The 21,875-nt window shown below is 44.6% G+C and overlaps 1 protein-coding gene across 1 annotated transcript in view; it reads right to left on the bottom strand.

The window, feature by feature from the left end:
* The window catches only part of map1aa (microtubule-associated protein 1Aa), a 65,056-nt gene extending 43,181 nt beyond the window's left edge, over positions 1–21,875 (bottom strand). Inside the window, exons 1-2 of the mRNA XM_071400957.1 lie at positions 21,605–21,875; positions 20,265–20,366 (exon numbers count right to left, since the gene is read on the bottom strand). Of these exons, the coding sequence (XP_071257058.1) occupies positions 20,265–20,366; positions 21,605–21,857 (355 nt within the window). The 5' untranslated portion in view covers positions 21,858–21,875. The remainder of the gene's footprint in view (positions 1–20,264; positions 20,367–21,604) is intronic.

The following is a 21,875-nucleotide window of genomic DNA, read 5'->3' as shown; positions in this document are numbered from 1 at the left end:
GGTTTAAATGTGGAGCTCAGCTCTCCTGTGTCAGCCTCTCTTCTCTGGCGGCCATCCATCCCTCATCACTTCCTGCCTGTCACTTTCCCCTGGTTACAGTGTCCGTTATGCCTCAGACGCCCAGTCAGCATTGCAGGTGTGTCATATTGCGTAGCATCTCAACACTTTAAAGATGCTTCCTCACTGATTTAGTGGTCCTTATTTCCCAGAAAGACAGACGGATAAACATAGAGACAGACAGGCAGAAACAGACAGACAGAGAGACAAACTGACAGACAGATGGACAGACAGAAAGAGAGACAGACATACAGACGAACAGACAGACGGCCAGACGAACAGACAGAGAGACAGACTGACAGACAGAGAGACAGACAGAGAGACAAACTGACGGACAGACAGAAAGAGAGACAGACAGACGGACAGACAGACGGACAGACAGAGACAGACAGATGGACAGTCATACGGACAGACAGAGAGACAGACGGACAGACAGAGAGGCAGATGGACAGATAGAGAGACAGACAGTCGATCAGTCGATCTCTCAATCCCTCAATATGCAATCAGTTAGTGGATAACATAGGGAAGGAGTTCCAGACATGTCGTCTCCAACAGCATTCAGCCACTGAGCTCCACTGGCACTATTGGCTCCAGTTCCCCTGAGAGCTCCTCCAGAACGGTGAGGATGGAGACAGCCCGGCTTTATGTTTACGCCATCAGTCTGTACTGTAGCACTGTTGAGCCTTAATTCATTGAGCGGTGTGGGGGTGACAGCTGTGTGTGTGAAGACCGTCCCTGCCTCCCCTGGCCCTCCCTCCTTTCCCCTCCTCTCCCCCTGCCTCCCCCTCCTCTCCCCTCCCCTGCCCCTTACCTACCCTCCTCTCCCCCTGCCTCCCCTCCTCTCCCTTCTTCTCCCCCCTGCATCCCCCTCCTCTCCCTTCTTCTCCCCCCTGCATCCCCCTCCTCTCCCCCCTGCTTACCCTCCTCTCCCCTCCTCTCCCCCCTGCCTCCCCTCCTCTCCCCTCCTCTCCCCCCTGCCTCCCCTCCGTTCCCCTCCTCTCCCCTCTGCCTCCCCTCTTCTCCCCCAGGACAAGTGATTGTCCATGTTACCAGATTCTCCCTGAGCAACATCAGTCAGAGTTTGTGTCCCAAATGGCACCCTATTCCCTATATAGTGCATTACTTTTGACAAGCAAAAGTAGTGCACAACATAGGGAATAGGGTTCCATTTGAGACACAGACAGTCAGTCCATGGTAAAGGAAGTAATACAGTAGACTGATATTCCAACAGAGACATCACTTACTAATGAGCAGACGATGACGGGTCGGCTGATTACATACGTGGATGTGCTGGTGTCCATTTCATCGTGACGTTATGCTGTCTGTCAATTTGTAACATATTGCAGTGAGGAAGTAAAGTGAATCTAAACAATTTGAAATGGGGGGTATTGTTTATGCTATCTCATGGAACACTCCTAGACGCTACAAGCCGATGTAGAAAGAATTACAACAAATGGTGGGTAAGAGGAGACAAGGAACTATGTTCCCTTCATCATGTTTGGCCACTTCCTTGCTGGTTGCATCTCAAAGACACCGCCCGAGGCTTGACATAATAAAATGAATGAACTCAATAAGGAATGAATCAAATGTGATGTGGGTTTTCGTTTAACTCTTGGTTGTCTCACTAGCCAACAGAGTCCATCACCAGCATGACCTCTACTGTCACACTGAAGCAGATCATTACACTCCCTCTCCATCTCCTCACAGAGACACCACTGACCTCTCTGTCTCTAGGAGTTACCCTCCCCACCCTTCTCTCTCTTTCTCTCTCTTTCTTTCTCTCTCTTCTCTCTCTCTCTCGCTCGCTCTCTCTCTCTCTCTCTCTCTCTCGCTCTCTCTCTCTCTCTCTCTCTCTCTCTCTCTCTCTCTCTCTCTCTCTCTCTCTCTCTCTCTCTCTCTCTCTCTCTCTCTCTCTCTCTCTCTCTCTCTCTCTCTCTCTCTCTCTGTGTGTGTTTTGGAAACCGTGGCTGATTTCAAATCAAATTGTATTAGTCACATGCACCGAAAACAACAGACCTTACAGTGAAATGCTTACTTACGAGCCCCTAACCAACAATGCAGTTTAAAAAAAATATGAATAAGAAATAAGATTAACAAGGGTTCCATTTGGGACACAGTCAGTCAGTTATGGTAAAGGGGTTAATACAGAGACTGATATAAACCCCATTACAGTAGACTGATATTAACCCCCTTTTATTTACATTTTTTAACTAGGGAAGTCAGTTAAGAACAAATTCTTATTTACAATGACAGTCTAGGAACAGTGTGGAACAGTTCCCCTTGTTCAGGGGCAGAACAACACATTTCTACCTTGTCAGCTCAGGGATTCGATCCACCAACCTTCCAGTTACTGGCCCAACACTCTAACCACTAGGCTCTAACCACTAGGCAACCTGCCGCCCCAGGTAGCCTTCTTTCTACTTCAAGCCGATGTAGAAAGAATTACAACAAATGGTGGGTAAGAGGAGACAAGGAACTATGTTCCCTTCATCATGTTTGGCCACTTCCTTGCTGGTTGGCCACTCCACTTTCTTGCTGGTTCCTTGCTAGTTGAGTCAGTGGTCATACTGAGTTGAGTCAGTGGTCCTGTCTCGGTGTGTCAGCAGTCCTGTCTAGTTGAGTCAGTGGTCCTGTCTAGGTGTGTCAGCAGTCCTGTCTAGTTGAGTCAGTGATCCTGTCTAGGAGTGTTAGCAGTCCTGTCTAGTTGAGTGTGTGTGTGTGTGTGTGTGTGTGTGTGTGTGTGTGTGTGTGTGTGTGTGTGTGTGTGTGTGTGTGTGTGTGTGTGTGTGTGTGTGTGTGTGTGTGTGTGTGTGTGTGTGTGTGTGTGCATATGTGTGTGCATATGTGTGTGGCTCCTCTAATGCAGTGAGGCAGATTGAAAATAAATCTGGGTCTAGAGCAAGAAGGACGCTGGCTCCCTTTCAGGACATATGTCCCACACCAGGGGGCCAGTGCCATCTCCCCCTGCCCTCCGTGATCCTCCATGGTCCCTGCCAAGACTAGCCAGCCTTCCATGTCTGTCAGAGAGAACCTTAGCCTGGGGGAATCTGTCTGTAAGGCAGTGGGGTATTCGTGGATCATCCAATGGTTAAAGCATAGTCATGCAGGTAAACTATAGTCACTATAGTCACTAGTGCTGTTACAGTAAACACTATGTTGCAATTCTGACTCTGAATGTGTGAGTTTTTCAGATGTATGTTTGGCAGTGAGGGATAAATACAGACACACGTTAGTCAGAAGGAGAAAACCTTTCTGTTTCTGTCACTGCGACCACGCCACTCCACATGCTGCAAGACAGAAATCTCACACAGCAAACAAACATTCCTAAGTACTGCTTTAAACTGGATCTATCACAGCACAAGGCGAGACCCAGATGCAGACACAGGAGGCAGATGGTTGGAGTCTTACAATCTTTATTAATCCAAAGGGGTAGGCACCCCCTCTTCAAAGGGGGTGACACTCTAGACCCAAATTGTTACAGACCTATATCCATCCTGCCCTGCCTTTCTAAAGTCTTTGAAAGTCAAGTGAACAAACAGGTCACCAACCATTTCCAATCCCACCGTTCCTTCTCCGCTATGCAATCTGGTTTCCGAGCTGGTCACGGGTGCACCTCAGCCACGCTCAAGTTCCTAAACGATATCATAACCACCATCGATAAAAGACTGTACTGTGCAGCCGTCTTCATCGACCTGGCCAAGGCTTTCGACTCTGTCAATCACCGTATTCTTATCGGCAGACTCAATAGTCTTGGTTTCTCAAATGACTGCCTCGCCTGGTTAACCAACTATTTCTCAGATAGAGTTCAGTGTGTCAAATCGGAGGGCCTATTGTCCGGACCTCTGGCAGTCTCTATGGGGGTACCACAGGGTTCAATTCTCAGGCCGACTCTTTTCTCTGTATATATCAATGATGTTGCTCTTGCTGCGGGTGATTCTTTGATCCACCTCTACGCAGACAACTGTATACATCTGGCCCTTCTTTAGACACTGTGTTAACAAACCTCCAGACGAGCTTCAACGCCATACAACACTCCTTCCGTGGCCTCCAACTGCTCTTAAATGCTAGTAAAACTAAATGCATGCTCTTCAACCGATCGCTGCCCGCACCCACCCGCCCGACTAGCATCACTCATCTGGACGGTTCTGACTTAGAATATGTGGACAACTATAAATAGCTAGGTGTCTGGCTAGACTGTAAACTCTCCTTCCAGACTCACATTAAGCATCTCCAATCCAAAATTAAATATAGAATTGGCTTCTTATTTCGCAACAAAGCCACCTTCACTCATGCTGCCAAACATACCCTCGTAAAACTGACTATCCTACCGATCCTTGACTTCGGCGATGTCATTTACAAAATAGCCTCCAACACTCTACTCAGCAAATTTGATGCAGTCTATCACAGTGCCATCTGTTTTGTCACCAAAGCCCCATATACTACCTACCACTGCGACCTGTATGCTCTCGTTGGCTGGTCCTCGCTACATATCCGTCGCCAAACCCACTGGCTCCAGGTCATCTATAAGTCTTTGCTAGGTAAAGCTCCGCCTTATCTCAGCTCACTGGTCACCATAGCAACACCCACCCATAGCACGCGCTCCAGCAGTTATATTTCACTGGTCATCCCCAAAGCCAACACATCCTTTGGTCGCTTTTCCTTCCAGTTCTCTGCTGCCAATGACTGGAACGAATTGCAAAAATCACTGAAGTTGGAGACTTGTATCTCCCTCACTAACTTTAAGTGTCAGCTGTCAGAGCAGCTTACCGATCGCTACAGCTGTACACAGCCCATCTGTAAATAGCCCATCCAACCAACTACCTACCTCATCCCCATATTTGTTTTTATTTTTCTGCTCTTTTGCACACCAGTATTTCTACTTGAACATCCTCATCTGCACATATATCACTCCAGTGTAAATTGCTAAATTGTAATAACTTCGTCACTATTGGCCTATTTATTGCCTTACCTCCTTACTTCATTTACACACACCGTATACATATGTTTCTATTGTGTTATTGACTGTACGTTTGTTTATCCCATGTGTAACTCTGTGTTGTTGTTTTTGTCGCACTGCTTTGCTTTATCTTGGCCAGGTCGCAGTTGTAAATGAGAACTTGTTCTCAACCAGCCTACCTGGTTAAATAAAGGTGAATAAAAAATTAAAAAATGGTACCAGTGTGGAAGCATAGATGTACTGTATCTTTCTCCCACCATACTACAGGTATGAAGGCTCTGACCTGGGAATGGTATGATCTAAATCCATCTATCTTTTCTAAGGAACTGGGGCTGTCTAGCTGATTCAGTCCTCCATACACGGTCTTCAGAAAATATTCTATGGATGATGTAATACTAAAATGAGGAAAAGAGATATATAGGGAAAAATATATAGGGGCAATCGATTTATAAAAAATTGGGGAATGATTAGGCTACACTGATAATGATTCCATCTGTCCAGCAAAATCAGACCTTAGTACACACTTCAGTTGATAGCCAATCCCAAGTGAAGTGAGCTTCCTTCTTAGCATAATTATTAAACAATTGTTAAACAAGCTTCCTTGTTAGCATAATGATTGTATTCATCTGCAGATTTACATTTGAAACCAAATGGCAGTTCAAAGCCGAAATGCTAAAATTCCAAAGCCAACAATAATGAAGCATTAGCTTTATATTAAATTGCCATTGTCCTCGATGAGAGGCTGGGTATTTGTACATGCCTGAGACAGTCGAGACGGCCATGATGACTATGCACTACTCTACCAGGCAGCTCAGTATTAGTATTCTAGTCACAGACGAGGGAGGGAGAGAATGAGGGAGAGGAGGAGAGGAAAGAGGAGGGAGAGAATGGGGGCACAAGCAACATAAGCTATTGACTGCTCCTGCATTATCTTGAAAGCACAGAGAGTGATTTTCCACAAAAGAAGTAGCAGTCTCTCTTCTGTCCTACAGGTTAAGACAAGTTGACAATAGTTTTAATTGTCCGAAATGCAGTGGACCAATTGAATTGCAACAATGAATGGCAACAAGCTGAATTACTAGCACAGATGACACTGATAAGAGCATAACAAACACACAACACTGACAGATAAAAATATAATTGAAAGTTTGTGTGAGCTTGGAGTAGCTCTCAGTAAATGAACCTGGCATATTCTTTTGGTTAGAGATGATCGAGGCAGACACTTCTACGTCTCTCTCTCTCTCTCTCTCTCTCTCTCTGTCTCTCTCTCTCTCTCTCTCTCTCACTCTCTATCCTCTCTCTCCCTCTCCTTTTCTCTGTCTCTCTCCCTCTCCTTTTCTCTCTCTCTCTCTCTCTCTCCTTTTCTCTGTCTCTCTCACTCACTCTATGTCCCTGTACAGTTCTCTCACTCTCCCTACAGGCTCCTGCTAGAAACACACTCCGCCAATCTTCCAATGTGTGATGTGTTTATTAACAAGATAATTCTGTTATCTGGAATCAGCTACACCACTCATACCCTTTCACACCACTGTGTCGACCCAAACTGTACTGTGCTGTCTCCGATATTTTCATTTCACCTTGCCCTTTACAGAAGGGTTCCACTTTAGCAACAATAGTGGATATGTAACCAGCTCAGTAAAGCACTAAAGCTCGGCTCAGCTTTGCTCAGCTCAGCTCAGCTCGGTTCAACCCAGTAGTTTGAAAAGGGAAATAGACATTGAACATTTTGGCATGAATAGAAATCTCTTGTCCCACTTAGTTTTTTATTTACCTCAGTAAGGTCTTACATATGGTTTAGGCATTGATAATCACTGGCTTGTCTGTATAATTATGATCTATAGTAACATCTTCTTCTTCCACATGAGCGTGGATGAAGGGAAAGATACGAAGGAGAGGAGGCATATTTAGACTATATTTAGACTATTGAGTTGCACCCCATCATGACCTTAGAGAGTCTATCCTGGTTAGGGTGGGGTTGACAGGAAAGGAGCGATGGCTCGGCAGAGGACTACTGAAGAGCAGTGACACACACACAAACACAGACACACACACACACTCTCTCTCTCCTAGTTTCACTGTCTTCAACGTCAAATCGATTTATCCTCTGTGACCTTTCTAAGCCAATGAGAGTCATTTCACGCAATTCACACCTTCTTCCCATAAGGCTCACTGCTTACTGGTCTGTGAAAGGACTTTCCTAAGGGTCTAATGGAGACCCAGTCAACTTCACACACAATACGAAAAACCAATACACCATGAAATAAAACACAATACATTTCTGGGTACAGTAAATGACCTATAGGAAGCAGAACTGACTGAAACAAGCACCCATTTACTGCTATATAGATATTTATTACTATATTCATTATTATGTCATTTGCTCAGCACCTTCGAATTGTATTGGTCACATACACGTGATTAGCAGATGTTATTGCGGGTGTAGCGAAATGCTTGTGCTTCTAGCTCCGACAGTGCAGTAATATCTAACAAGTAATATCTAACAAATTACACAACATAAACCCAATACACACACATCGAAGTAGGAATGAATTAAGACTATGTACATATGGACGAGTGATGTCAGAGCGGAACAGACTAAGATACAGTAGAATAGTATAGAAAAAGTATATACACATGCGATGAGTAATGCCATATATGTAAACATTAAGTGACTAAGATACAGTAGAATAGTATAGAATACAGTATATGCATATTAGATGAGTAATGCCAGATATGTAAACATTAAGTGACTAAGATACCATAGAATAGCATAGAATAGAGTATATACAGTGAGGAGAACAAGTATTTGATACACTGCCGATTTTGCAGGTTTCCCTACTTACAAAGCATGTAGAGGTCTGAAAAAATCCAGAAAATCACATTGTATGATTTTTAAGTAATTAATTTGCATTTTTTTGCATGACATAAGTATTTGATACATCAGAAAAGCAGAACTTAATATTTGGTACAGAAACCTTTGTTTGCAATTACAGAGATCATACATTTCCTGTAGTTCTTGACCAGGTTTGCACACACTGCAGCAGGGATTTTGGCCCACTCCTCCATACAGACCTTCTCCAGATCCTTCAGGTTTCGGGGCTGTCGCTGGGCAATACGGACTTTCAGCTCCCTCCAAAGATTTTCTATTGGGTTCAGGTCTGGAGACTGGCTAGGCCACTCCAGGACCTTGAGATGCTTCTTACGGAGCCACTCCTTAGTTGCCCTGGCTGTGTGTTTCGGGTCGTTGTCATGCTGGAAGACCCAGCCACGACCCATCTTCAATGCTCTTACTGAGGGAAGGAGGTTGTTGGCCAAGATCTCGCGATACATGGCCCCATCCATCCTCCCTTCAATACGGTGCAGTCGTCCTGTCCCCTTTGCAGAAAAGCATCCCCAAAGAATGATGTTTCCACCTCCATGCTTCACGGTTGGGATGGTGTTCTTGGGGTTGTACTCATCCTTCTTCTTCCTCCAAACACGGCGAGTGGAGTTTAGACCAAAAAGCTATATTTTTGTCTCATCAGACCACAAGATGGTCATTGGCAAACTTCAGACGGGCCTGGACATAAGCTCGCTTGAGCAGGGGGACCTTGCGTGCGCTGCAGGATTTTAATCCATGACGGCGTAGTGTGTTACTAATGGTTTTCTTTGAGACTGTGGACCCAGCTCTCTTCAGGTCATTGACCAGGTCCTGCCGTGTAGTTCTGGGCTGATCCCTCACCTTCCTCATGATCATTGATGCCCCACGAGTTGAGATCTTGCATGGAGCCCCAGACCGAGGGTGATTGACCGTCATCTTGAACTTCTTCCATTTGCTAATAATTGCGCCAACAGTTGTTGCCTTCTCACCAAGCTGCTTGCCTATTGTCCTGTAGTCCATCCCAGCCTTGTGAAGGTCTACAATTTTATCCCTGATGTCCTTACACAGCTCTCTGGTCTTGGCCATTGTGGAGAGGTTGGAGTCTGTTTGATTGAGTGTGTGGACAGGTGTCTTTTATACAGGTAACGAGTTCAAACAGGTGCAGTTAATACAGGTAATGAGTGGAGAACAGGAGGGCTTCTTAAAGAAAAACTAACAGGTGTGTGAGAGCCGGAATTCTTACTGGTTGGTAGGTGATCAAATACTTATGTCATGCAATAAAATGCAAATTAATTACTTAAAAATCATACAATGTGATTTCCTGGATTTTGTTTTAGATTCCGTCTCTCACAGTTGAAGTGTACGATACACTGTACGATACACTGTACCTATGATAAAAAATGACAGACCTCTACATGCTTTGTAAGTAGGAAAACCTGCAAAATCGGCAGTGTATCGAATACTTGTTCTTTCCCACTGTACATATGAGAGGAGTAATGAAAGATAGAGTATGTAAACATTATTAATTGAATGAGATCCCGCAGAATAGTATAGAATACAGTATATACATATGAGATGAGAAATGCCAGATATGTAAACATTATTAAAGTGACTAGTGTTCCATTCCTTAAAGTGGCCAGTGATTTCTAGTCTATGCCTATAGGCAGCAGTCTCTAATGTGCTAGTGATGGCTGTTTAACAGTCTGATGGCCTTGAGATAGAAGCTGTGTTTCAGTCTCTCGGTCCCAGCTTTGATGCACCTGTACTGACCTCGCCTTCTGGATGATAGCGGGGTGAACAGGCAGTGGCTCGGGTGGTTGATATCCTTGATGATCTTTTTGACCTTCCTGTGACATCGGGTGCTGTAGGTGTCATGGAGGGCGGGTAGTTTGCCACCGTTAATGCGCTGGGCAGATCGCACCACCCTCTGGAGAGCCTTGCGGTTGAGGGCGGTGCAGTTTCCGTACCAAGCGGTGATACAGCCCGACAGGATGTTTTCAACTGTGCATCTGTAAAAGTTTGTGAGGGTTTTAGGTGACAAGCCAAATTTAGCCTCCTGAGGTTGAAGAGGCTCTGTTGCGCCTTCTTCACCACACTGTCTGTGTGGGTGGTCCATTTCAGTTTGTCAGTGATGTGTACGCCAAGGAACTTGAAGTTTTGATTGATCCCTCTCTGATATTCATCCAAACCAGCGGAGTGAGTCAGAGTCTCCTGAGATTTTCGGTCACTGTGGTAACATCGCCTTACGGGAGCACTGTCCCAACCCAGGAGAAAGTAGCCATTGTGATGAATTGATTTCCCCCCAACCCTTTAAACAACATCTCTGCAGGGATCCAAATCATGATGACAGTTAAAGAAAAACATCTGATATTTCTGGAATTCTCTGTTTTCCTTTGGTGTCAGGATCATTGTTAGCTTCCAATACATACAACACATGTTTTGTATTCACAGATAGTTCTGGATGAGAGCATCTGCTAAATGACTAAATGTGAATGTGTGTCTTATAAGAGCTAGTTGGGAACAGACACTTATTCTTAGGTATCTCTTGATGTTGTTGGCCTATTTGAAGTGCTGACTACGGGGCAAAGCCTTTGAACCTGACCTTCTAAACCCATTTTATGTTGAGAGATCTGTAGGGACCCTTAAAGGCTGAATATCCATAGCTCTCTCTCTATTTACACATTAGAGACTCTGCCCTGTAGCCTCACATTCTCTGTGTCTCTTTCTCTCTCTACCCCTGCTCTCTTTCTCTCCCTCACTCCCTCTGTATCCTCTTCTCTTTCTTCCTCCAGAAGTCGGTCCTTCCATCCCTCTTCCTCTCTTTTACACACACTACAGAGTCTTTGCCCACTGCCCAGTGACAGAGCCAGCCGCACAGCGCCTCTCCCTTGCTTTAAAGTCCCAGAGTCCTCTGGGACGCTGCACTCAGACTCTGTTTCATCCTGCCTCATTCTGGACACTCATCTCATTCATCTGTAGTTTATGCTTTGTACCATTTGAGTCATCTCACATTCATTTATCGCTGGAATTTGGGGGGTAAGAAAACATGGTTCATATTCAATTAAAAAGAAAAGAAGGGATAAATGGTCATACAAAAGTGTTGCACAACGTTTTATCGAGTGCAAGGCTGTAGAGTGTGGTCATCCGCCGTGCTATTTGAATCATTTAGAATGATCAACTATGAACATCATTTATTATAACAATATGATCATCTTTTACAAAACTGGCAAGCATTGGTGCTCTTAATCTCTGTACACATCTGCAGCATCCAAACACAATCTGAACCAAATCCTCAGATTGATTGAAATATAATCCCGAGCACACTTTCTATGTTTGGCCAGCGCTTCTGGTGCAGTGATTAAACTACACACTTCAGTGTTTTGGCAGTGTTGATTTAACTCTGCTAGAGCAAACACACCTCCATTCACACTGGTGATGAACTGTCTGGCATGGCAGGTATTCAGCTGCATTGTCTATCAAACCTGAGAATATATTAGCTAACAATTCACCTGAGTGAGGCCCTCGTTTATGTACTTTATCTGGTTGTCTAAAAGGAACCAATGAACTGAGAGGATGTAGTAATGATGGTGTGTGCCACATGATGTTTTCTTTAGGATGATCATCAGTGAACACTAGTTCCTATAACATATTTAGTGGTAGAAGGGGAATGGAATCAAGAAATAGATTAGAAAACAGATCAGAACCAATGCCAGGGGTGTTCAAATCTTACCCTACGACGTCCGGACAACTGCTGCTTTTCTGTTAAAAAATGTGCTATCTAAAACCTAAACGGGTTCTTCGTCTGTCCCCATAGGAGAACCCTTTGAAGAACGATTTTTGGTTCCATGTTGAACCCTTTTGGGTTCCATGTAAAACCACAGAGGGTTCTACATGGAACCCAAAATAGTTCTACCAGGAACCAAAAGGTTTCTACCTGGAACCAAATGAGGTTCTTCTATGAGGACAGCCGAAGAACCCTTTTGGAAACCTTTTTTCTAAAAGTGTACCTGAAAATGACTTGCACCCACCTGGTATCCCAGGTCTAAATCAGTCCCACTCCCAGATTAGAGGGGAGGAATGAAAGAAAAGCGGTGGAACTGGCTTCGAGGTATAGATTATAATTTGAGGGACCTATACTGAGCATTAATGCAGCACTAAGCATCATTTCAGTTAGTTAGCTTGACTAGTTCTAGTCAGATGATACAGCTAACCTGCATACTGTACACATGATAAACCACATTTAACATACAGCAGTTCCCAAACACAGTCCTGGGGACCCCAAGGGGGCACCTTCTGTTTGTTATTCCCACTACTGTACACAGCTGATTCAAATAATCACAGCATGACGATGAGTTGATTATTGGAATCAGCTGTGTAGTGATAGAGCAAAACCATAGGACTGAGTTTGGGAAACACTGACGTACAAGGTAATAAACTGAACAACATACAAGGTGATAAACTGAACAACATACAAGGTGATAAACTGAAGAACATACAAGGTGACAAACTGAATAAAATACAAGGTGATAAAGTGAATAACATACAAGTTGATAAAGTGAATAACATACAAGGTGATAAACTGAAGAACATACAAGGTGATAAACTGAATAACATACAAGGTGACAAACTGAATAAAATACAAGGTGATAAAGTGAATAACATACAAGGTGACAAACTGAATAATATAGAAGCTCTCTCTGTATTGTCCCTGCTGTGTTCTGGCACTAGCAGTCTCAAGAGTCTGCCAGTAACAGTCTATGGGAGTCTGCCAATAACAGTCTATGGGGGTCTGCCAATAACAGTCTATGGGGGTCTGCCAGTATCAGTCTATGGAGGTCTGCCAGTATCAGTCTAAGGGTGTCTGCCAGTAACAGTCTATAGGGGTCTGCCAGTAACAGTCTATGGGAGTCTGCCAGTATCAGTCTATGGTGGTCTGCCAGTAGCAGACTATGGGGGTCTGCCAGTATCAGTCTATGAGGGTCTACCAGTAGCAGTCTATTGGAGTCTGCCAGTAACAATCTATGGGGGTCTGCCAGTAACCATCTATGGGGGTCTACCAGTAGCAGTCTATTGGAGTCTGCCAGTAACAATCTATGGGGGTCTGCCAGTAACAATCTATGGGGGTCTGCCAGTAGTAGTCAATGGGGGTCTACCAGTAGCAGTCTTGAGTCTCTGCCAGTAACAATCTATGGGGGTCTGCCAGTAACAATCTATGGGGGTCTACCAGTAGTAGTCAATGGGGGTCTGCCAGTAACAATCTATGGGGGTCTGCCAGTAGTAGTCAATGGGGGTCTACCAGTAGCAGTCTTGAGTCTCTGCCAGTAACAATCTATGGGGGTCTGCCAGTAACAATCTATGGGGGTCTACCAGTAGTAGTCTATGGGGGTCTGCCAGTAGCAGTCTTGAGTCTCTGCCAGTAACAGTCAATAGGGGCCTGAAACTATGGGGTCTGCCAGTAGCAGTCTTGAGTCTCTGCCAGTAACAGTCAATAGGGGCCTGAAACTATGGGGTCTGCCAGTAGTAGTCTATGGGGGTCTGCCAGTAACAGTCAATAGGGGCCTGAAACTATGGGGGTCTACCAGTAGCAGTCTATTGGAGTCTGCCAGTAACAATCTATGGTGGTCTGCCGGTAACAGTCTATGAGGGTCTGCCAGTAACAGTCTATGAGGGTCTGCTAGTAACATTCTATGAGGGTCTGCCAGTAACAGTCTATAAGGGTCTGCCAGTAACATTCTATGAGGGTCTGCCAGTAACAGTCTATAAGGGTCTGCCAGTAACAGTCTATAGGGGGCTGAAACTATGGGGTCTGCCAGTAGTAGTCTATGGGGGTCTGCCAGTAGTAGTCTATGGGGGTCTGCCAGTAGTAGTCTTGAGGGTCTGCCAGTAACAATCTATGGTGGTCCCGTGTGGCTCAGTTGGTAGAGCATGGCGCTTGCAACGCCAGGGTTGTGGGTTCATTCCCCACGGGGGGACCAGGATGAATATGTATGAACTTTCCAATTTGTAAGTCGCTCTGGATAAGAGCGTCTGCTAAATGACTTAAATGTAAATGTAAATGTGGTCTGTCGGTAACAGTCTATGAGGGTCTACCAGTAACAGTCTATGGGGGTCTGCCAGTAACAGTCTATGAGGGTCTGCCAGTAACAGTCTATGAGGGTCTGCCAGTAACAATCTATGGTGGTCTGCCAGTAACAATCTATGGGGGTCTGCCAGTAACAGTCTATGAGGGTCTGCCAGTAACAGTCTATGAGGATCTGCCAGTAACAGTCTATGGGGGTCTGAATGTAACAGAACACTGAGCAGTAACAACACAGGAACCCACCGCTGAGTTGAGGTCTTATTCAGTGCTGGCAAGGGTTAATGGTAATGCCACCTGCCAACCTCAGAAATATGGTGTCTTTCTCAAAGCAAAGCCTGGATCCAAGGCTGGGATGGAGCAGGTCTGAGTTATTGCTCTCTGCCTGAAAGCAGGGGGCTCAGGGTGAGCGATGCTATTTTATGCAGACCTCAGCACTGGCACCTACAAGCCCCATCGTGCTTTAGTCAAGCTTCACTCACCCACAGAGAGAGAGAGAAAGAGAGAGAGAGAGGGTAGAGAGCTAGGAGAGAGAGGGCGAGAAAGGTTGAGGAGGGAGAGAGGAAGATGAAAGATGTTAGGAAGTGAGAGAGTAGAGATAAAGACACAGAGATATAGAGGAGGAGGGCAGTGAGAGAGTAGAAGAGAGAGAGAGAGGCAGAAGAGAGAGAGAGATGAGAGATGGGAGGGAGAGAGGGAGATGAGAGATGGTATGTAAGATGGAGAGAGAGAAAGTAGGGAGAGTGAAAAGAGAGAGGGACTGTGAGAATAACAAAAAAAGAGGTGGTGAGAGATGGAGGGAGGATGGAGAGAAAGAGAGAGGTGGGAAGGAGGCGTTTAACTACTGGTAAAATCATCATTAGTGTAGGACATTGTTTTGTTCATGAGAGAGCTGCAAGCATAGAGGGAGAGTAATAATGGAGGGATGGAAGATAGAGGGGGACAACAAGCAAGGGACATATAGGAGATAAAACTGTCAGAGAGACAGAGAGAGAGATCGAGGTAGGTAAAACAGTCAAGTAAAGGAATAAGTGTTTGTCAGGTGTTGACAGACAGAGTACCCAAAACAGGCACCCTGACTGCGACAGTGCATCCTAATCAAATGGATTTGGATTGGTGGATTGGTCCGATAGCAACCTGATGTGTGATTATGCAGAGATGGAAGATCAGACAGCGGTATGCAAACGGTGATCTGTCAGACAAGACATGTAGTCTGGCATACCAAACTAGAACGTCGCTGTGCTCAGTGCTCAGTATTCAAATCCACTTCCTGAGGGACAGAGGCTATCATCTTTCCCCATGTAAAAATGTGTTTCTCATGTATGCCACCCCCCACACCTTTTATATTCATATCAGTAGGATAGGGTTGTGTGTCTGACTTGCTTTGGGTTTCACTTCGGTTCTCAATATATTAAATTTTTTATCAAAGCCTTGCATGGTTATGGTATTTATTTTTAGGTAAGACATATTTGTTTCCCCTCCATATCCCAACCCCTTTAGACAGAGCTGTGTCCCAAGTGGCACTCTATTCCTTTTATAGTGCACTTCTTTTGATCAGGGCCCTCTGATCCAAAGTAGTGCACTTTAAAGAGAATAGGGTGCCATTTGGGACGTATCCTAAATTTCACACCCTGTTCACATACTGTATCTCTATTCCAGGTAATACAATAATTTTCACTTCACACTCACTTCTATGCTAAATGCCTTATTTCTTCCCTTGCCAATTATTCAGTGGTTTGAAAAAGGTATATACTGTATGTTCATAGTATATAGGTTTTGTCTCAAATGACACTCTACTCCCTATATAGTGCACAACTTTTGACCAAAGCCCCTCCCCCCCACCAGAGCCCCCCCACCCCCACCAGAGCCCCTCCCCCCACCATAGCCCCTCCACCAGAGCCCCCCCCACCAGAGCCCCTCCCCCACCAGAGCCCCCCCACCCCCACCAGAGCCCCTCCCCCACCAGAGCCCCCCCCACCAGAGCCGCTCCCTCCACCAGAGCCCCCCCACCCCCATCAGAGCCCCTCCCCCACCAGAGCCCCCCCCCCACCCCCACCAGAGCCCCTCCCCCACCAGAGCCCCCCCGTCAGAGCCCCTCCCCCCACCAGAGCCCACCCCACCAGAGTCCCTCCCCCATCAGAGCCCCCCCCCACACACACTAGAACCCCTCCCCCCACCAGAGCAGAGCCACTCCCCCCACCAGTAGTGCACTATATAGTGCGTATGGTGTCATTTGGGATGAAAACAGAACCCTTTTCACTTTTAGCTTTGCTTTACTGCCTCTCCTTTCTTGCTGTTAGTGTGGGTTTTTAGTGAATTTATGTAAATCACGAAGGTCATCTGCAATTCTCAGCAACAAAAGAGTGAACAAATTAAGATCCTAACTCTGTAGCATGAGCCAGCACTGGCCCTTGTGAAATGAGTGGGTGGATGGAGAGAGATATAGAGATCTAGAGGCCCCTTTGATCAGTTTCTCACACGGGATCATGGGAAGTGGCAACAACATATGCTCAACTCTGCTGCTGCGTCAATAATGAGATATATCAGTGTATTTCAGAAATAGACACACAAAAATAAAGAGTATTTCAGTGACTGCTTATACAAGAATGACCAATGAGTAGGAGCTGGAGATGACATAAACTCATGGTTTGACAGTTGCTGCTGTAAGCAACAGGCAGGGTAGTCACCAGAGAAGCATGCTAGAATGGACAAAAGTGACAATACTCATTCATAGCTAATAAGCAAGCATGGTTTCTAGGCTTAGGGTTTGGGTTAAGGCCAATCCTAGACTGAGGGTTAGGGTTAGTTATCAAATCTGCATTTGTGAATAGAAGGCATTGTACTTCCGTCATCTCCAGCATGGCCGGATAGTGATGACCCACAGACATACAGTAGTTCCATGGCTACACTGGCTCACCACAGGTCTCATCTTCACCCAGGGAAGATTGTGTTCACTTTGACATTAGAGCCATTGATCCACAGTCTCCTATACCCTTAATATGAGAGTCTGGTCGATACGCCCCATATCATCTACAGCCCATTCCCATGGTGCCTTCTCTTGTCTGGAGAATAGTGACTCCATTCCAGGGCAGCGTTCCAAATGGCACCCTATTCCCTACATAGTGCTATGGGCCCTGGTCAAAAGTAGTGCACTATGTAGGGAATAGGGTGCTATTTGGGATGCAGACTAAGAGATGACAATAATAGAGATGTCTGCTGAGATGACCTATTATTGTTATCTCTTAGTCTGCATGTCTTGTGTCTGCATGTCTTGTGTGGCTGTTCCGGAAGCCCAGACTCGACACAATCTGATAACTAATCAACCCTCTGTATTTTCAAGTATTTTGGTGGCAGGATCATGTTATGGGTATGCTTGTCACCTGCAGGGACTGCGGTTTGTCAGGATCAAAATAAACATAAAAGGAGGAAAGCCCAGGTAAAAAGTGCAGAAAACCTGCCTCAGTCTTCTGAATACCTAACCTTGGGATATTTTTCAGTGGGACAATGAACACATTAAAATAACAAAGACTTAAATCTCCTTGAAAATCAGAGACAGGGTTGAATATTGCTGTCCATATTTTGATTCCCAACCAAACTTACAGAGTTTGAACAATTTTGACAAAAACAATGGATATATGTTGCCCTAAGAGCTGTGCAGGGTTGGTAGAATCTCATTAGAAATGATTTACAGCTGTAATTGCTGCCAAAGTTGCTTCCACCAAGTATTAACTCTGGGGTGTGAAGACATACAGTTGAAGTGGGAAGTTTACATACACTCAGGTTGGAGTCATTAAAACTCGTTTTTCAACCACTCAACCACAAACTATAGTTTTTGCAAGTCGGTTAGGACATCTACTTTGTGCATGACACAAGTAATTTTTCCAACAATTGTTTACAGACAGATTATTTCACTTATAATTCACTGTATCACAATTGTAGTGGGTCACAAGTTTACATACACTAAGTTGAGTGTGCCTTTAAACAGCTTGAAGAATTCCAGAAATTATGTCATGGCTTTAGAAGCTTCTGATAGGCTAATTGACATAATTTGAGTCAATTGGAGGTGTACCTGTGGATGTATTTCAAGACCTACCTCCAAACTCAGTGCCTCTTTGCTTGACATCATGGGAAAATCAAAAAGAAATCAGCCAAGAAAAAAAATTGTAGACCTCCACAAGTCTGGTTCATCCTTGGGAGCAATTTCCAAATGCCTGAAGGTACCACGTTCATCTGTACAAACAATGGTACGCAAGTATAAACACCATGGGACCATGCAGCCGTCATACCGCTCAGGAAGGAGACCCGTTCTGTCTCCTAGAGATTAACGTACTTTGGTGCGAAAAGTGCAAATCAATCCCAGAACAACAGCAAAGGACCTTGTGAAGATGCTGGAGGAAACAGGTACAAAAGTATCTATATCCACAGTAGAACGAGTCCTATATTGACATAACCTGAAAGGCCGCTCAGCAAGGAAGAAGGCACTGCTCCAAAACCGCCATAAAAAAGCCAGACTACGGTTTGCAACTGCACATGGGGACAAAGATCGTACTTTTTGGAGAAATGTCCTCTGGTCTGATGAAACAAAAATAGAACTGTTTGGCCATAATGACCATCGTTATGTTTGGAGGAAAAAGGGGGAGGCTTGCAAGCCAGAAAACAACATCTCAACCATGAAGCACGGGGGTGGCAGCATCATGTTGTGGGCATGCTTTTCTGCAGGAAGGACTGGTGCACTTCACAAAATAGATGGCATCATGAGGAAGGGAAATTATGTGGATATATTGAAGCAACATCTCAAGACATCAGTCAGGAAGTTAAAGCTTGGTCGCAAATGGGTCTTCCAAATGGACAATGACCCCAAGCATACTTCTAAAGTTGTGGCAAAATGGCTTAAGGACCACAAAGTCAAGGTATTGGAGTGGCCATCACAAAGCCCTGACCTCAATCCTATAGAAGATTTGTGGGCAGAACTGAAAAAGCGTGTGCGAGCAAGGAGGTCTACAAACCTGACTCAGTTACACCAGCTCTGTCAGGAGAAATGGGCCAAAATTCCCCCAATTTATTGTGGGAAGCTTGTGGAAGGCTACCTGAAATGTTTGACCCAATTTAAACAATTTAAAGGCAATGCTACCAAATACTAATTGAGTGTATGTAAACTTCTCACCCACTGGGAATGTGATGAAAGAAATAAAAGCTGAAATAAATCATTCTCTCTACTATTAATCTATTTCACATTCTTAAAATAAAGTGGTGATCCTAACTGACCTAAGACAGGGAATTGTTACTAGGATAAATGTCAGGAATTGTGAAAAAAATGTGTTTAAATGTATTTTGCTAAGGTGTATGTAAACTTTTTTTAAATTATTTGTTATTAATTTCAGAAATGTTCTATCCTTTTTCCTTCACTTTGAAAATGTTAAGCAGGTTGTGTAGGAAAAAAATTGAATTATTCCTTTTTAAGATTTAATTTTAAATCAGCAAAATGTGACAACTGTGCAAGGAGTGTGTAGACTTTCACTAGGCACTGTAGGTGTGTATATGTGTCCTTCAGCAGTCATAACCGCAGACAGACAGGCAGGTGGATGTCAGTGATAAGGCCCCTGCAAGATCTTGCAGCAACTAACTACAGCTCGGAAAGAACACCCTGTTCTTTGGCCGAAGTGTTGGTAAAAAAAAACACAGCAGTAGAGATGAGTGTGCGACTTCCTTTAGAGCACTGAAAGGAACCAGGACTCTGGTCAAAAGTAGTGCACCAAATAGGGAATAGGGTACTATTTTGGAAGCAACCCATGAATTCTCTCAAACGGCTCCTGTCACCAAACGTTTTATGTATTCTGGCAAAACCTTTCAAAAGCTACTTAGTGTAATAACAGAGCAAAGCTGTCCAGACGGCATCAGGGCTGATGTATCAATTTTCTATTGATTAGGCTCATAAGGAGGAAATATGAGGAAACTTTACATCTGTTTATCAGCAATTTCTGTAAAATGTGGTAAACACACAAAGCAAGCAGACATGACACACAGAAACAGTAGACTCAAGACAATGGGATGACACTGTTCGTCAGTTCCTCTCCTCTCCTTAGTATGTATGTTGGAGATTGACTGACTATAATGCAGTCGGACTGCTCAGAATCACTGATCTACAAATCCACTTGCATCCCGAAAACTACTCATTATGTGATCAAGATGAGTGATTCTGCGCCTCGCCTTCCTCCAACTGATCCCTTTGAACGTGCTAATTTATTGCAAGGCCCGTTTGTCCATGTGAGTCGTGCAACCCCAAACTGTCACCTTTGATCCTGAACAGAACTGACCTTTGACCTCTGAGGAGAACTGGGCAGAGTGTCGCGTCGCGAAGAGCTGTAGCTCTCTGTTCAGGTCGCACAGAGTCAGATCGATGTCCCACGACCGCAGTCCTGTTAACACACAATAACAAATGTAGCATGATGCACTACATTACCCATAGTGCTCTATGACTATACAACAAACACATTACTGTTGGAGTGGAGGGGCCTGTCTAGGGTCTGATTTCTATTGCGTGACCTAATGAACATGACCCTGCTGGTTGTTATTGCTCCTTGGCACTGATTGGTAGATTTATACTAATAGGCTGGAGAGACCACACACCTGGCTTTCACCATCTTAATCAACCACTGAATCAAAGGCATGGATTAAAAACCATTAAACACCATGGCCTTCGAGCACTGAGCTGATAACCCCTAATGTACAGTAACATCGGAAAATTACTGGGTTGGCAAATATCCTCTTGTAGGAAGATGATTGTTATTAATATTGGCAGTTATATGATGAACCTTATTACGCCCCCTGTAAACAGTGAGTTACTCAGTATGCAAGCTGTTTCCCTGAATGATGCCAGTTCTCATTTAATAGAGTGTCCATTGGGACAGGAAGAGACATCAGGGCAGAGTTTGTTTTTTGTCTTGATTGGACAGTGTATTGCCTCCATACACAACCGTATTCTATTCAACAACCCGTCACAGTTTTCTCTAGAATAATTTAACATCATATTCACATCATGTTGTTTTGTCTGGAATTATTTCCAGTCATCTATATTCCAGTGTTTCAGATAACCCAGTAGGGCCTACTGATTGCACATTTGCAAATTCTTAGTTATTCTAGCCAACTGCAATAACTATGGAGAATAATCCATTGCAAACTATAAAGAGTAATTCAACCCTTTATACCAGAAACCATTCAGGATATCACATACAGTAGAATAGTTTTGTGTTCCGTATTGCTATATTCAGCCATATAGGGGGCTATACATCTGGTGCAGTGTCCTCTATGTCTGCATTACCAAACAGCTCTGTTCAATGTGAAATCCAACCCACTCATGCAGCAGCCTACGTTTGAGATGTTGGCGTCATCCACTCCCTTTTTGATCCGCTGCAACGGATGAATTAGATGACAATATTCCTAACAAAGTCACAGCTTGTTCTAAAAAACGATTTGGTTTGATTTTTGTTGTACATTTGAGTATTGCAAGTGCAGGCCAATGCATAGGGGTCAAGCCTCTAACATCTAAACAATCTACATTTTTACATAAAACAAAATCTTTGTGGGCAATCTTGAACTTCAACAGTTTAGAAAGATGTGTAAAGACTTATAATACCCACTCAAGTAGCCCACTCACCCTGTTGTATGTGTTTTTTGGCAGACTGAAGGTGGTGGTCCGTTGAGATTTCCCCGATAACTATCAGCATATAAAATCTCCCGTGGTTAAACGGCGGTCTGGTGCTATGGTGCTGTCCACGGTGCTGAAAAGGTAGGGCGGGCTCGCGCTGCTCCTCCGGCTCTCCTGGCGCTACAGAGAGCGATGCTGCTGCCACGGGGATTTCCATGGCAACAGCACGACGAGCGGAAGCTGGGTCCTTTTCCATCTCCATGACAACTGCATCCGGTGG

This window comes from Salvelinus alpinus, chromosome 5 (genome assembly GCF_045679555.1).
Source record: "Salvelinus alpinus chromosome 5, SLU_Salpinus.1, whole genome shotgun sequence".
NCBI classification, from domain to species: Eukaryota; Metazoa; Chordata; class Actinopteri; order Salmoniformes; family Salmonidae; genus Salvelinus; species Salvelinus alpinus.
Note: the sequence above shows the minus strand (reverse complement) of the source record. Positions and strands in the feature narration are given on the sequence as shown.